This window comes from Arachis stenosperma, chromosome 3, assembly GCF_014773155.1.
Source record: "Arachis stenosperma cultivar V10309 chromosome 3, arast.V10309.gnm1.PFL2, whole genome shotgun sequence".
NCBI classification, from domain to species: domain Eukaryota; kingdom Viridiplantae; phylum Streptophyta; class Magnoliopsida; order Fabales; family Fabaceae; genus Arachis; species Arachis stenosperma.
The window spans coordinates 162,523,258-162,539,885 of record NC_080379.1 but is presented as its reverse complement, the minus strand read 5'-3'; the positions used below and the strand labels follow the sequence as shown (position 1 = coordinate 162,539,885).

At 44.3% G+C, this 16,628-nt stretch overlaps 2 protein-coding genes across 3 annotated transcripts; both read right to left on the bottom strand.

The window, feature by feature from the left end:
* Nucleotides 1–277: 277 nt before the first annotated feature.
* On the bottom strand, nucleotides 278–15,109 carry LOC130966499 (uncharacterized). 2 transcript variants are annotated; one of them, XM_057891309.1, is made up of 3 exons: nucleotides 14,262–15,109; nucleotides 1,486–1,777; nucleotides 278–680 (listed from the first exon to the last, which is right to left on the bottom strand). In XM_057891309.1, exons 1-3 carry the CDS (start codon nucleotides 14,853–14,855, stop codon nucleotides 646–648), a joined length of 921 nt encoding a protein of 306 aa, XP_057747292.1. In that variant the 5' UTR covers nucleotides 14,856–15,109; the 3' UTR covers nucleotides 278–645. The 2 variants fall into 2 exon arrangements, with proteins under 2 accessions (XP_057747292.1, XP_057747293.1); XM_057891310.1 differs by lacking the exon at nucleotides 14,262–15,109 and adding an exon at nucleotides 2,237–3,030.
* LOC130966498 (uncharacterized) lies at nucleotides 3,271–12,868 on the bottom strand. Its single transcript, XM_057891307.1, has 2 exons — nucleotides 11,053–12,868; nucleotides 3,271–10,964 (listed from the first exon to the last, which is right to left on the bottom strand). The coding sequence occupies exons 1-2, from the start codon at nucleotides 11,849–11,851 to the stop codon at nucleotides 9,973–9,975; spliced, it is 1,791 nt and encodes a 596-aa protein (XP_057747290.1). The 5' UTR covers nucleotides 11,852–12,868; the 3' UTR covers nucleotides 3,271–9,972.
* Nucleotides 15,110–16,628: the final 1,519 nt, after the last annotated feature.

Sequence of the window (16,628 nt, the reverse complement as noted above, 5' to 3'; positions counted from 1 at the left end):
TTGGTTTGATAAAAGATTGTACCAGAGAATTGAATTATATATATAATGCACATGAAACTTTTGGTCTTTGTCATAATGCTTGACGCTCATTGATAAATTTAGTTTGCATCTCTCTGTTTTGTTTTGTTCTGTCATTTGTGAATTAGAATCTCACCCAATAAGACATACATAAACAGAACCTTTTCTATTAGAAAAATAAGCCTGTTTATAAGTATTGTAATAAATAAATAAAAAAAAATCTATACAAAGGCATACACTTACACCTAAGAATAGCATAGTCAAAGAAAATTTACCACAATACAAATGAAATGAAATAAATGAAACAATAGTAGTGCACATGAAGAATTGACTAAGTTATACTTATAACTATAGCTCAAATACATAGGAAGCCTAAAAACAACTACTACCAGAAGAAGGGGACAATATGCTGATATGATCCTAGCCAATGCAAAATTTAGGGCACCTCCATTGAAGGTTTGGTAAGACCTTAATGAATTGTGCTTTTTCAACGCAATGAAGATGGTGTAGTAGTGCAACATCTTAAATGCTTTCACATGTATAATTGATATTTGAACCCGCTTGGATCTCTATGTACATAGCCCTTGCATTAATGTAATTGATTCAAGACTCCACAAATCTCGCTACTCAAAGTAAACCTTGTGCCTCAAAGTCTTTTGCAACTGGAATGGCATAATAGAAAAATAAAAGTTAGGGAAATAATTGAAGTATAATGCGCAAATATCAAATCATTTTATATAAACAAAGTACAATAAGACATGAAAAAACAAAGTAATTGTAAATAAACTGTTTCGGTAAACATTGGCTAATAGTGACAAATATTATGCATTGGAAGGAGTATATTTTATTTTTATTTATTTATTTATACGATGTAAGATTAGCGAGATGTGTGAAAGGTAGTGATGCCACATCCTTATTTCTTAACTATTAAAAGTCACTCTAAATGGCTAATTATTTGTTGCATAACATTTTTATGAAATTTGACTAATTAAGCCAAAATAGCATTAACAATTATTTTAAACTACTTCTATTATAACAATGCAGCATTTCACCTTGAAAACAAATATGACCATCAATCAAGTCCTCCACTTGATTTTTCTATAAAGAAGGAAGCAAAGCAATGCATATAAGTCTGACCAATGTCTTAAAAGGCTTGATGTTAAGGATCCTACAAGATTTATATTCCAAGGGAGTTAATAATTATGTAATTCAAATGATCCCTAATTTTTCAAGTGGTAGACTTATGTAGTTTAGTCCTACATCAACTAGAGACTAGCTATTGTAGAATTCCACACTTGTAGTTCAATCCAATTCTCAACACCAAATTATCCTTTCTCAACTTCGTATAATATCAGTTCAATCTGATTTCAATTGATAATCTATGACAACTTCATGAAAATACTCTGATGCATGTGACTACTAGCAGCTCAGCATCCATAAGAACTAAGAAGAACTCTGAAAACTCACCTTTTGACGATTGAAGAACCAAAACAACCTGCATCATCACATTGTTTGGAGGAAGCTGCAATCGAAGAGGATAAAGCTTCCCATTCAAAGGACTCCGACTGCACACAATAACTCCCTCTAACCCTGTCTCCTCCTCAAACTTCTTTGTCAATTCTTCCACCCCGTTCCCTTTGAAGATCAGAGAATACCCCTGCACATTCTCATCGTCCACTTCCCCATCATCCTCGGCAACATGGTAGTATATAGTTCTCCCCTCCATCTTCGGCGGTGAACCCACATATGAATCCGACGACTGCCAGCAAACAAATCAAGACAAAATCATCATAAAAAAACCGCAGAACCTTACCATAATAAAAGTATTATGTTTCCCTCTACGAAAAATCATGCTTGTCCAGTATGAAATCACAGTCAGAATTAGTCCTTAAATGATAGTCAAAGGCCAATATATATTTCTAGGAACTACAGTAATTTAATTTTAACCGCACAAACAAACATCCAACGACCAATTTCATGTATCTAATCTAGCTATATCATAAACAATTAACCAAGCTAATTACAGCACTCCCTCCATTCCATATTAATAGGTTCATTCATAAATCAATGTAACTATCCAGACACACTACACCAATTTAGTCAAAATAAGCATTATTTTGAGAGCTAAAAGTACTATCAAGAAATTAAGGAAATAAAGTCAACAAAGAATCAAAGGCAGCAGAGATGAAAATTTCAAAACTTTTCCCCAAAAGCATACCTCCTGCCTAGAAAATTGAGCAGATTTGACATCAACAGCAGAAGGAGTAGACGATTCAAAATTGAGGGAATCAGAGTGAGTAGGAGGAGGAGGCGGAGGAACATAATCAACATGAATCTCCAACACATCAACATCCCACAAGACCCAATCCTGAGTGGAAGTCCGATGCGGAATATCATGTGTAACGGAGTTCCTCCACGGCGGCAAGCCACCGTTGGCCCGCAAGAAGTTGCCGTAACGGGTCTTGAGCTTGACCTGGGCGCCGTCTCTGATGGGTTCCCATTCGACGGAGGAGTCAAGTCTTGAGGGGTGGGTTTGGAGGACCTTCCGGCCGGTGACGCCGAGAAGGAAGGGCTGGTTTGATGCCGTGAGGTACTTGTTGTAGCAGCTTTTGAGGCGTACGATGTTGTCGTATTCGGGAACTATTTCGACGAGCCATTTGGCGCTCTTGGTGGCGCCGTTGCGGTCTTGGACGACGGATTCTTCATCGTCGTCGGCGGTGAGGTACTTGTCGTGGTGGCTGCGGAAGCGCACCACCTTGGCGCGGTGGAAGAAGTCCATGGCGAAGGAAGAGAGAGAGAGAGATGAATGGAAAGTGGGGGAGCTTTGATTGATTTTGAGAAGTGATATTTGGACTTCGTCTCTTATACTGTGGAAGAGAAGAAGAAAGAGAGAGAAGAAAGGCGACTACTTTTCTTGCTTACCATTTTGCTTATTTATTATTTATATTTATTTCCTGATCTGGTAAACGTTTTGTATACGGTTAAGTTATCGGTGTTTATTTTTTAGGTAAAAATTCATATAGAATAGATTTCATGTGAATTTGATAATTTAATTAATTTGATTAAATTTTTATTTAATAATTTTTAATTATCAATATCATGTGAAGTTAATTATATCTGAATTTTCACTTCACTTTTATAATTGATGGATTAGATTTTAGATAAGAATTTTATTTTAAAGATATAAATTGAATATTTTTTAAAAAAATATTTTACAAAAATTATTATAAAATTTTATTTTTTAAATATTTTTAGTATATTAAATATATTTAAATAATTTTATTATTATTTTTAAAATTTATTCTTAAAACCCTAAATTAATTAAATCCTTTTAAGTAATTGGCCATTTAGTATAGAACTAAATAAAAATAAATGATTAAACCCTGTGATTTCGAAAGTGTAGGAGATGATTTATTCAACATTGTGTGCTGTAAGGGGGAGCCAGCAAGCACAAAGCAGAACGCGGTTGTTAGCTGGTGGCGGTGGACGCGGCCATTAGGTGGCCAAAGTGAAAGTGCTATTCCCTTCAGGAACCACATGAGCCAATCACGTGCACCACCACCCTACGCTGCTGCTTCGTGCTTCACAGTTCAAACCAACTATTTCTATTTAGGACTCATCTTCAAAATTCATGTGACATTTAGTTATGATACGTTAACAGAAAAGTATAAAATATAATTTAATTATATTAATATTCTTTAAAGATGAATTAAGAAGTTGCAGATTCGAGTCTCTTATCTTTGGTAAAAAAATAAAATAAAATGTTACGGCCTGGCCCAAAAACCGCACGGGTCGGTCCGACCCGATCTCTACCCGACCCGGTCACGTGCCCTCCAACCGACCCGGACACGCGTCCTGTACGGCACACACGCGGCTGCAGGACAACGTCCTCGGAAATATGGGCCTGTCCTCGTCTTGGGGCCCGCTACTGACATGTATATAAGGGGAAGATTGGCTCTTCCCCCGAGGTACGTCGCTTTCCACATCACTCCCCCTGCTTGCACGATTTCTGACTTAGGCGTCGGAGTGTCTTTGCAGGTGGCACCCCCCCTCGTCCATTCACCAGCTCAAGTGCTCGTCAGCTCGCCTAGCCCGCTACCAGCGCGACCCGAGCTAAGGCATCCTCGCCCCTTCACTTGCATACCCGACCTGTCCGGAACCCGATTACCGAACATTGGCGCCGTCTGTGGGGATCCCTTTGCCTGAATGGAAGTCGCGCCAGGTCCCGGCGACCGAGCTCGAGCAGCCGGAGTGGAGGGGGCAGCCTCCGTCGCCTCGCAAAGGGGAGGGCGGAGATCCCCCCAACGACACACGAGAACCCGACCATTCGGGGGAACGGGCGGCGATAGCGCCATAATAATGCAGGAGCTCCGCCACAGAGTCCAGAACCTGGAACGACAGCTGGCCGACCAGGAGCGAGATGGACAGTTCACCGATCCGAGCTATACCCCGTCTCCCGGGGAAGACGAGGAAGACTCTCACCAAAGCCGCCCGCGGCGCGTATCCGCATCCAGGACGGAAGCAGAGAGCACGCGGGAGGAGTCACCCATTCCGAGAAGACGGAATGACACAGTCATCTACTCTCGTGGCAGGCAATCCCGCCGAGCAGCAAGAGGTCGTGAAGACGGAGAAGGGAGAACTGGGAGAACACGACAACCCGTGATAATGGGCGTCACACCCTTCCACCGATCTATCCTCGAGGTCCGGTTGCCGAAACACTTCGACAAACCAACGGACATGAGATACGACGGAACTCAAGACCCTCTGGAACACCTCACGGCCTTTGAGGCCAGGATGAATCTAGAGGGAGTAGGGGACGAAGTGAGATGCCGCGCCTTCCCGGTAACACTAGCAGGGCCAGCGATCAGATGGTTTAACGGCCTCCCGCAAAGTTCCATCTACAGTTTTTCAGACATCAGTCGTGCATTCCTGGCCCAATTTACAACGCGGATCGCGAAGGCTAAGCACCCCATCAACCTTCTAGGGATAACCCAGAGACAAGGAGAATCGACAAGGAAGTACTTGGATCGGTTCAACGACGAATGCTTGGAAATTGACGGCTTAACCGACTCGGTGGCCAGTCTTTGCCTAACGAACGGCCTCCTCAACGAGAACTTCCGAAAACACCTCACCACGAAACCAGTTTGGACGATGCATGAAATCCAAACAGTGGCCAAGGAGTATATAAACGACGAGGAAGTCAGCCGAGTCGTGGCTGCAAATAAACGGCAGTCCGGTTACAGACAAGCACGGCAGCCCGTCGACGGAGAGAGAGCAAAGGAAAAAGCTAGGGAAGAGGCGTCAAACAGGGCACCTCGACCGTTCCCCAGGGTCGGGAAATTCAATAATTACACCCCTCTCACTCTCCCCATCGTGGAGGTCTACCAACAGATAGCGGAGAAGGGAATCCTCCCGAAGCCCCGAGCACTTAAGGACCGAACAGGAGGAAACAAGAACCTTTACTGTGATTACCACAAGGGGTATGGCCATCAAACACAGGACTGTTTCGACCTGAAGGATGCACTAGAACAGGCGATAAGGGAAGGAAAGCTAGCCGCGTTCTCCCATCTCATCAGGGAGCCGAGAAGGCGTTATCGCGATCAAGATGAGGAAGCCAAGACGCGCTCGACCAGGCGGCGGCAGGAACCCGAAGGCGGGGACCATGGCCTCACCGTGATAAACGTGGTAACGGCAAAGAACGCCGCACCAAAATCCCGATCGGCACACAAGAAAGACGCCAAGGTCCTGGCGATCTCATCTCCACCAATGCAGAGTACCAAAAAACCCCCGTCCATTTCTTTTGGCCCAGAAGACCAATGGTTCAGCGACGCCCCGGAAAACCCTCCCATGGTCATAACGGCCAGAGTGGGAACCGGCCTCGTCAAACGGATCCTTGTCGACACAGGAGCTGATTCAAACATCATGTTCCGCAACGTGTTCGACGCACTGGGGCTGAAGGATGCCGACCTGACGACACACCAGCACGGGGTTATCGGGTTAGGCGACCACTTCATCAAACCAGACGGAGTCATTTCCCTACCAATCTCGGTGGGACAGGTGCAAGGCCGGAGATCGGCGATGGCCGAGTTCGTAATCCTCCGAGACTCCACAGCCTACAACATCATCTTGGGAAGAAAAACAATCAATGATTTTGAAGCCATAATCAATACCAAGCTGCTGGTTATGAAGTTTGTCACCGATGATGGATCCATAGGGACCATAAGAGGAGACCTCGAGACGGCGGTCGCTTGTGACAACGCCAGCCTTTCCCTCAGAAAGAAGTCCAAGGAAGCATCTGGCGTGTTCCTAGCCGACCTCGATGCCAGAGTAGAGGACAACCCGAGGCCGGAACCAGAAGGGGACCTGGAGAAATTTAGCATCGGTGACGAAGGGAAAAAGTTCACATTCGTCAACAAGAACCTCCCACATGAGTTGAAGGAGCCTTTGATTGAAATGGTAAGGGCCAACAAAGACCTGTTCGCATGGACGCCAGCCGACATGCCGGGCATTGATCCACAAATCATCTCACACCACCTAGCCGTCAAGCCGGAAGCATGCCCAGTGGCTCAACGGAGGAGAAAGATGTCGCGGAAAGAGCAGAGGAGGTAGCCAAGCAAACGGCCGGCCTCCTAGAAGCAGGCTTCATACGAGAAGTGGACTACTCGACATGGCTCTCAAATGTGGTATTGGTGAGAAAACACAATGGCAGATGGAGAATGTGCGTGGACTACTCTGACCTTAACAAAGCATGCCCCAAAGATTGCTTCCCCCTCCCCAATATAGATGCACTCGTCGACGCTGCGGCGGGGTACCGGTATCTGAGTTTCATGGACGCCTACTCCGGTTACAATCAGATACCGATGCACCGACCAGATGAAGACAAAACGGCGTTCATAACGCCAGGAGAAACTTTCTGCTACAAGGTAATGCCGTTTGGCTTGAAAAATGCAGGGGCGACATATCAAAGGCTGATGAACAGGATATTCCACGACCTCATAGGGAAAACGGTCGAAGTTTACGTGGACGACATCCTGGCAAAAACAACACGACCTGACGACCTCCTAAACGACCTGGCAAGTGTGTTTGCGTCCCTCCGTCAACATGGTATGAGGCTGAACCCCCTCAAGTGCGCCTTCGCCATGGAAGCCGGCAAGTTCCTGGGATTTATGATAACTCAGAGAGGGGTAGAAGCCAACCCGGAGAAATGCCAGGCAATACTTCAGATGAAGAGCCCGGGCTGTGTCAAGGACGTCCAGAGGTTGGCAGGGCGATTGACATCACTTTCCCGGTTTCTCGGGGCCTCGGCGACAAACGCCCTGCCATTCTTCAACCTCATGAAGAAAGGAATGGCGTTTGAGTGGACACCCGCGTGCGAAGAAGCCTTTCAACACTTCAAGGAAATCCTAGCGGCACCTCCCGTTCTCGGGAAGCCAAGGGACGGGGAACCACTGTACCTATACCTCGCTATAACAAGCGAAGCCCTGGCCGCAGTACTAGTGCGGGAGGACGGGAGGACCCAACAACCAGTCTACTTCATAAGCAGGGCCCTACAAGGAGCAGAGTTAAGATATAGCAAGTTGGAAAAGCTAGCCTTAGCACTCCTAACTTCCTCGAGAAGGGATCCGACAAGTTCTCCAAAAACCCGACCTGGCGGGAAGAATGATGACTTGGTCCATCGAACTCTCTCAATATGACATACGGTATGAGCCCCGGCAAGCCATCAAGGCGCAGGCAATGGCGGATTTTTTGGTTGAAGTAACAGGAGACCCAGGCGAGGACATGGGTACACGGTGGAAGCTCCATGTGGACGGAGCCTCCAACCAGACCTTCGGAGGAGCCGGGATCATCCTAGAAAGTCCAAACGGGGTCGTATACGAACAATCGGTCAGATTCGAGTTCCCCATCTCGAACAACCAAGCAGAGTACGAAGCCCTCATAGGAGGCTTGACCCTAGCAACAGAGGTCGGCGCAAAAAGGCTGGAAGTATGCAACGATTCCCAAGTCGTCACTTCCCAAGTAAACGGCAGCTATCAAGCCAAGGACCCCTTGTTACAGAAGTACTTGGAAAAGGTCAAAAGCTTGAGCCAAAAGTTCGACGAGGTCACGGTCCAGCATGTACCCAGAGAAAGGAACACACGAGCAGACCTCCTATCAAAATTAGCCAGCACGAAGCCAGGGGAGGGAAACCGGTCTCTCATCCAAGGCATGACAAAGGAACCTGCAATTGCACTACACATAACAACCCTAAGTCCTTCATGGCTAGACCCCATCACCAACTACCTAGAACACGGCCAAGTCCCTGGTGACGAAAAGGAGGCGGTGAAATTAAGAAGAGAAGCGGCCAAATACGCCGTCATCCAAGGACAGCTGTTCAGAAAAGGGCTCAGCCAGCCCCTACTGAAGTGCCTACACCCCGACCAAACGGACTACGTCCTCAGGGAAGTCCACGAGGGCTGCTGTGGGCACCACATCGGAGGAAAAGCCCTAGCAAGGAAGTTGATCCGAGCTGGGTACTACTGGCCGTCGATGATGGCAGATTCCAAAGAGTTTGTCAAAAAGTGCATAAAGTGCCAACAGAACGCCAACTTTGCCAAGGCACCGGCAAACGAGTTGAGCTTGCTGACGACCTCCCGGCCATTCGCTCAGTGGGGAATCGACCTCTTAGGGCCCTTCCCTGTCGGCCCTGGGCAGGTCAAATATCTCATAGTGGCAATTGATTACTATACCAAATGGATAGAAGCCGAACCATTGGCTAGCATATCCTCAGCCAATTGCAGAAAATTCATGTGGAGGCAGGTGATAACACGGTTCGGGATACCAGAAGTCGTCATCTCAGACAACGGCACACAATTTGCTGACAAAAAGTTCACAGAATTTCTCAACGGCCTAGGAATAAGGCAGAGGTTCTCTTCGGTAGAACACCCTCGGACGAACGGACAAGTGGAGTCCGCCAACAAGGTTATCCTTTCAGGGCTAAAGAAGAGGTTGGACAACAAAAAGGGTGCTTGGGCCGACGAGCTGGCATCGGTCCTCTGGTCTTATCGAACAACCGAGCAATCCTCCACCAAGGAAACCCCTTTCCGACTAACGTACGGGGTGGATGCAGTAATACCCGTGGAGATCGGTGAACCAAGCCCGCGATTGCTCTTAAAAGGAGTAGAGGAAACTGTAGAAAAGGACCTGATAGAGGAAGCCCGAGAAATGGCCCACTTGACAGAAACGGCGCTAAAACAAAGAGTGGCGCTCCGTTACAACACCAAAGTGCTCAAGAGGGAATTCGGGCCAAACGACGTCGTCCTGAGGCGAAATGATATCGGCCTGCCGACCCCAGGAGAAGGCAAGCTAACGGCCAACTGGGAAGGCCCATATAGAATCAAGAAAGTGATGGGAAAAGGGGCCTTTAAGTTGGAAAGGCTCGATGGCAAGGAGGTCCCGAGAACATGGAACGCGGACAACCTTAGAAGATTCTACTCCTAGAGGACGCAGCGACCTGCCGGCTAATCTAGCTAAGTAGTTAATTTGCCATTTGAATTTCATAGTAACTTTCAAGTCTTTTATGTGGATACCGAATAAGATACACTTGTGCAAATTCTCCATTCTATTTTACCTCCGTTTTTCAGATAAATCATCTTGTCGTGACTAGCAACGACACCTAACCCGGGACTGATCACCCCGGGAGGTCATCAACTACCGTTGTAACGAACAACTACACGAGAGCCCACGGGCCGCCGATATAAACAACTATAAACCAAAAACGGTTACTAAAAACGATAACACAATCGGACAAGTAAGAAAAACGTCATCGCGACAACACGAGCAAGCGGCCAAAGAGTCATTGTTCACAAGCCAAAATTAAAACGGCTAAGATTAAACTGTTCGTAAGCCAAAACGGCTAAAAACAACCGTCTACAAGCCAAAACAAAACGGCTAAACAAAAACGATGAAACAAAGAGTTCATTTCTTCGGAACATCAACAACCTGGCCATCCTTAATAATCTTAAAAACGCCAATTGCCGACGTGTCGAACTCAGGGGCAACAATTTTAATTTGAGCCTTCAGGGCTTCCTCGGTACCCAAAATCGCGCCTTTACCCTGTTTGACGACGTCTTTGTACTTGGCCTTCCATGTTGCCAGTTCGGCCTCCACGGCCTGCTTCTCCTTCTCGACTTCGGCCGTACGCTTCTGCGCCTCGCCGACCTGTTTCTCCAGAGCCATCTCACGCTCGACCAGACGTTCAATCGTCGCGTCCGACTCTTTTTGTTTCTTCTCGGCAGCTGTTAACTTTTGTTCGGCGGAGGTAGCTTTCTTCTCGGCGGCATCCAACTTCTCAGAAGTTTGAGTCAACTGCTCCCGGAGAGTTTCCACTTCACTTTTCAAATCATTGTTGGCCTTCCCAGCGGAGTCCAACTTCCGACGGAGAGACTCCATCCCGGATAGCTCAAACTCGGCCTTCCGGGCTATCACGGCGCCCCGCAGAAGAGTTCGGTACATCCACCTCGCCTGCCCGGCAAGGGAAGACTCATGGAAGTACTCCTCAGTGCCAGGAATGAGTTGGGTATCTATGAAGTTGCTGGCATCGAAATTCCTTTCCATGACGGTAAGGACACCCTCAGGACTAGATGACGCCGTGGATGTCTTCTTTCTCTTTCTCTTCAGGCTAGAGACCTCCACCACCTCCTCCTCATCATCCGGATTGGGCACTGAACCCCCAGTCCCGACAACCTCACGGATAGGAGAAACACGGACCGCCTTGCCACCTTCAACCGAGGCACCTTGAGTCGAGGTACCGATCCCATCGGTTGCGGCCTTCTGCTCGGGAACGTCTTTGTCCTCCGGAGCATCAGGTCCCTTGGAGGCGGGTTGCTCGTCACTCTCCTCATCGTCGCCACCACCAAGAAAAGTTTGAAACAAGTCGGGAAGACCCGTCACGGACGCCGACATATCCACTGCGGGAAAACAAGTAAGGTCGGTTAGTCGTCACATAATATCGACAAGAAAGGAAAAAGATAAAGCGTAAAGTAAAGAGCTTCTCACAAATATAATTACGACCGGAATCTCGATCACCCATGAGGAGGTGGGGGTTTACTGGGTTCTTCCCAAAAACCGCGTTTAGCACCTCGGCAATCTGCTGATCTTCTGCCGACATGTTTTTATAAACTACCTTAATAAAACTATTGGCTCCTGCCCCGAAGCTCCAATAAGTCGGGATGAGCCGTACCCCCTCCAGAGACAACCAAAAGGGGTGGCGACCTTTGGCCGGACGGACCTTAAAATACTTGTCCTTAAACCCATGGTAAGAATCTTCGAACAAGCCGAAAATCTTCCGACCCTGAGCAGCCCGGAAGGACATGAACCCTTTCCTATGTTTCCCCTGCTTGGTAGGGTTTGTGAGGGTGAAGAAAAAGAGGAAGACATCTACGGACACCGGCAGGTCGAGATATTCACAAACCATCTCGAAACAGCGGATCGAAGCCCAACTGTTCGGATGCAACTGCGACGGTGACACAGAAATTCGGTTTAAGAGCGCCATTTGAAAGGCTGAGAACGGAATGCGAACTCCGACTTGAGTGAACATGGCCTTGTAGAACCAAATCCAGTCGGCGACCTGGCGGGGTTGGAAGTTGATTTCATACAACCGCTCGTGAGCAGCCGGGACGAAGGCGTCATAATTGGTCTCCTCGTCAGTCCCGCCACACAAATACCCGGCTTGTCGGAACTCGGTGAGCTCCTCTTCGCTCATTTGGTTGGGTGAATCCCTTACATCTGAGACGACCCAAGCATACTGGTCGTAAGCCGCAGGGTTAACGGATGCTCGGGAGACCGTGCGGGCCATACCTACATGGGGGTACCATCCAGTTAGTCTAAGAGATCGGTTGCTCAGGCCGAAAACAAACACCACCCCCCACGACTTCCCGACTAAAGGCAAACAAGACTAAAAGGCTAAAGGAACGAAAAAAAAGCCTACCCTAGAATGGTACTTTCCCCCCTAACACGTCTACTCGCAACTAAGGCTACGCAGTAACATCAAAAGAACCAAGCAACGAGCATACCGAAAATAATGCCTAAAAAGAGGAATGATTCGAAAATTACCTAAGTTGATGGAAAAAAGGATGATTGCGAGTCTGGGAAAGTGCAAGGAACACGAACGGAGGCACCACAGCAACGCCTTGGAATCTTGTAGCAAGGAGGAAGAAAGGAAGAATAGGGAGTGTGAGAAAAGTGTAGAAATACCAAAACCGATCGTTTAAAAACTACCTCCAAAGCGCGAAACACCTGGGGGCAGAATGGTCTTTTCAAACGGGGTTTTTCACCCCATTATGAGCATTTAATGCTCGGCGCAGGAAACGAAGCGATGAAAACGGTTGCTTTGAGCAACCAAGAGACGCGCGTTGGAGGCACATCCCTCCCGCGAGCAGCCGACCAGACGAAATGCGAGACGACACGCCATTGGTAGCTCCTACGACTACCATTGGCGCGTGGGGGCACTGTTACGGCCTGGCCCAAAAACCGCACGGGTCGGTCCGACCCGATCTCTACCCGACCCGGTCACGTGCCCTCCAACCGACCCGGACACGCGTCCTGTACGGCACACACGCGGCTGCAGGACAACGTCCTCGGAAATATGGGCCTGTCCTCGTCTTGGGGCCCGCTACTGACATGTATATAAGGGGAAGATTGGCTCTTCCCCCGAGGTACGTCGCTTTCCACATCACTCCCCCTGCTTGCACGATTTCTGACTTAGGCGTCGGAGTGTCTTTGCAGGTGGCACCTCCCCTCGTCCATTCACCAGCTCAAGTGCTCGTCAGCTCGCCTAGCCCGCTACCAGCGCGACCCGAGCTAAGGCATCCTCGCCCCTTCACTTGCATACCCGACCTGTCCGGAACCCGATTACCGAACATAAAATAAAATATTAAATTTTTCTTAGACCAAATTATTTTATGACATAATCCTTCGTAAATCAATTTAAACATACTCTTCTACTTGTGTATTTCTAGTTTCAAATAATATCTACAACTACCGTTGGGCATTCTAGTATTCTACCATGCCTATAATTACGATGCCTAAGAAAACTATGTTTTGATCCTGAATTTCAGTGATGACATGTAAGAGTAAGTATTCAATAATTAACTGGTATGCAAGATTTGGAGTTGGGCACGTGGATTTAGAAAGTTATAGAAGTTGATTTGGACGTTTCTTAAGTTGAAACTGGAAGGTGTTCATAGAAAACAAACCTTGTGTAATTTACAGCCTTGTAAAGTGTTTGGGGGAAAAGGTGAAATGAATTTTTAGAAAATAAAATTAAGAATAAGTTTATAGTTTTATTAGGTAAACAATTATTTTTATAAATAATAAAAATAATAGATTTTAAAATTGATATAATAAAATAAAGAACACACTACAACGAAAATTATGAAAATCATAAATAAAAAAAATACATAATTATATTATTCACTAAATTTATTGTCTACCTATACTTTGGAGCAATGCTAGGGAGCCAGCAATTTTCATGATTGTTAGCCATCAACTAGCCATCAATGATGATTTGATGGTGTGAGATTGGTGTGAAATTTCATCCAATGGCTCACCTTCCTCTGCTGGTTATATGCTGACCAAAATTCAATAAAACTGTTGGCCTCCTAGACTTTTTCTTTTTATATAAATTTATTTAAATGTTTTAAAATAAAACGAGTGTGAAAAATAAAACACCTATCTGAAATAAGATTGTCGACATTTTATTTGAGTGTAATTTAAAAAAAAAATAGTTAAAGTGGAGATAGGGCATTTGAGAACTCGTAAAGAATCCATATTCCACAGTGTTGGACGTTGTCGTTGTATTTGTGCAGAGGTTTTGGCTCAGCATTGGCCAAACACTCTGGCTATTTCATGGCGGACACTGCTCTCATCACCATTTAACCCTACGTTTAATTTTCCCATCTCCACTCACCCACAATAAATCCAATCACAAGATAATATCTATTAATTAATCAGATTCTTTACCATCATTATATTTAAAAAAACTTAAATGGCACAAGTCATCCTAGGCATTACAATTATAGGCATTGCCGTTAATTCACATTTGTATGAAAACCTTTCATTTGTATCATTGTATGCAATCCCTTTAACCAGTCAAACAATTACGGAATTAGGTATTTTTATATTTTAAAAATATTAAAGATGGTTAATATTCGGTTTATTTATTTAAATAAATAAAAAATTAGAGAATCAATAAAAACTTAACGTACCGTAAGCTGCAACTCCGCGGGGTCCTCACACAGCGGCAACGACGACGGAGATCTTACATAAGAATCAGAAAGCGCCGCCACAGAAACAACCGCATCATCATCATATCTCTCTTTGGAAAAAGATCCAACTATAATGTTGTCAACAACCTCCACAGTCCACAAGATCCAAGAGTGAGTGGCGGAACTATGAGGATCGTCGTGCGTAACTGAATTCCTCCAAGGCGGAGTGCCACCGTTTCCCCTAAGGTAGGTCCCACACCAACTCCTCAGCTTCACGTGGTTACTCAACCCTTCCCTTCGTGGCTCCCACTCGTACTTCCAACTCGAACCTGCTGCGTCCATCTCCGACTGCACCGCCCGGTTTCCGGTCATTCCTAGAAGGAACGCTGTGTCCGTTGCCTTCAGGTACAGACCGTGACAGCTCTTGAGCCGAATGCTGTGGCTCTTCCCTTCTACTAACTCCACCTCCCATATTGCGTTCTTCGCCGAGCTTTTTCTGCTCTGGTAGAGGCCTTCGCCGTCCTCGTCTGCGATTAGGTACTTGCCGAGGTGGCTCCGAAGCTTCACGGATTTGGCTTTGTTGAAGTACTCCATTGCTACGTAGTTGAATAACGTCTACCAAGTGTTCGATGAATGTGCTAAGTGAAAAATGATCATATATCTACTAATAATCTAATATGCTACAAGTTGACCCGGTGGTCAACAATAACATACGGCATTACTTGACCCGCACATAAGAATCATGGAAACTTTAAAGAAAACATGGAACAAATAAGCAATTTTTTACTTGGAGGTATTAGCTAACGGACAAGTTCCTTAATCAATCTTCCTATAACATAATATATATCTATTTATAGCCTCAACAATATGAGTATAGTAATCAGATTTATGGTTTTTGCAATATATATCTTATTTTCAAATAAGACTAAAATAATGTCAACTTTTCAAAAGAATAAAAATGAAAAAGAAACACACACAAAACTATGAATGAACAGTGGTTTGACTCCAAGAGATACATAGCGATACCAACCCAAGTCTAGAAGACATAAGGGTAGTCAACGTTCAAAGGAAGACCAGATGATTCTACGTGGCAGAATGCAGATTCTGACTTCGATAAACTTGGTCTTTGCTCTTGCCATTATTCAAATAAGTAACAATGTCCTAATCAAATTCCATTTTTCCTATGTTGTGCGTAAACTAAACAGCGCGGCAAAATCACATCATTACAAGATCTAGGAATAATATATCCTTGTTAACTGGGAGAGAAACAGCAGAGGGAGTGGCTTCTTCCTCTGCTCGTTCTAATTGGATTATAAACAAACCAAATTTGTATAAATATTATTAAATCACGAATATATATTATTAAAGTTCTTTAGCAACATAACTTCAATGTAACGTTAATAAAATGTAGCTAGCTAAAGTTGTTCACATACACATATATTCTTAATGATTTAATACAGTTAAACCAGAACAATAAAGGAACAAAGTTCTGCAAGAGGACAAAACGAATGAGGAGTTATAAGCTTTGTGAACGAATTTAGTCGTTAGCAATGTTTGTTATATCTATTCCTTAGACATTTCTATAGGTAGGGACGGATCCGAAAATAGTATTATAGGAGTGAATAACATATATAATATTAAAAAATTATACAAAAAATTATATAATGTAAAATACATTATAAAAATATACTAATAGAGAATATATTTTAAAGTACAAAAAATATGTATGTACTTTTATTAACGAATTGGTCAATTTTTTGTATCATAAAATTCATCGATAATGGAATTTGTGTCAAATTTTTTAACAATTTTCTTTTCAATATAATTAAAAGATAATTAGCAAAAAATTTATCTTTCATTTTATTTCTGAATTATTCTTCACAATATTCATAGTTGAAAAAGAACTCTCAATTGTAGTAATTGAAACAGAGAGAATTAATACCAAATAAATCAAGAAAGACACTCACAAAAAAAAATCTACTTTATAAAATTTGAACAATTTTATTTAATTAAAAAATATTAGTAATAATATATTTTCGTATTTTTTTTTAATATTATTACTTACTTTTTAGATATTAAAAATTATTAATATTTAGATTAGACTAAATTTTTATTTATATTAGATTAAATACTAAATAATTTTTTTAAAAATTAAATCATACTTAATAACTATTATTATTAATTTTTTTTAAAAGTTGGGGGAGGGGGAGGCCTTCACTCGCCCCGTATATTATATCCGTCCCTGCCATTGCATTTCTTCCTTTGACTCTTCTTATAGCCGACGGAAACACAATAGAAAGGGGCCAACAACAACGTCGATATTTCTAAATTAAAAATATCATGAAAAAATCAACTATTAAATCATAT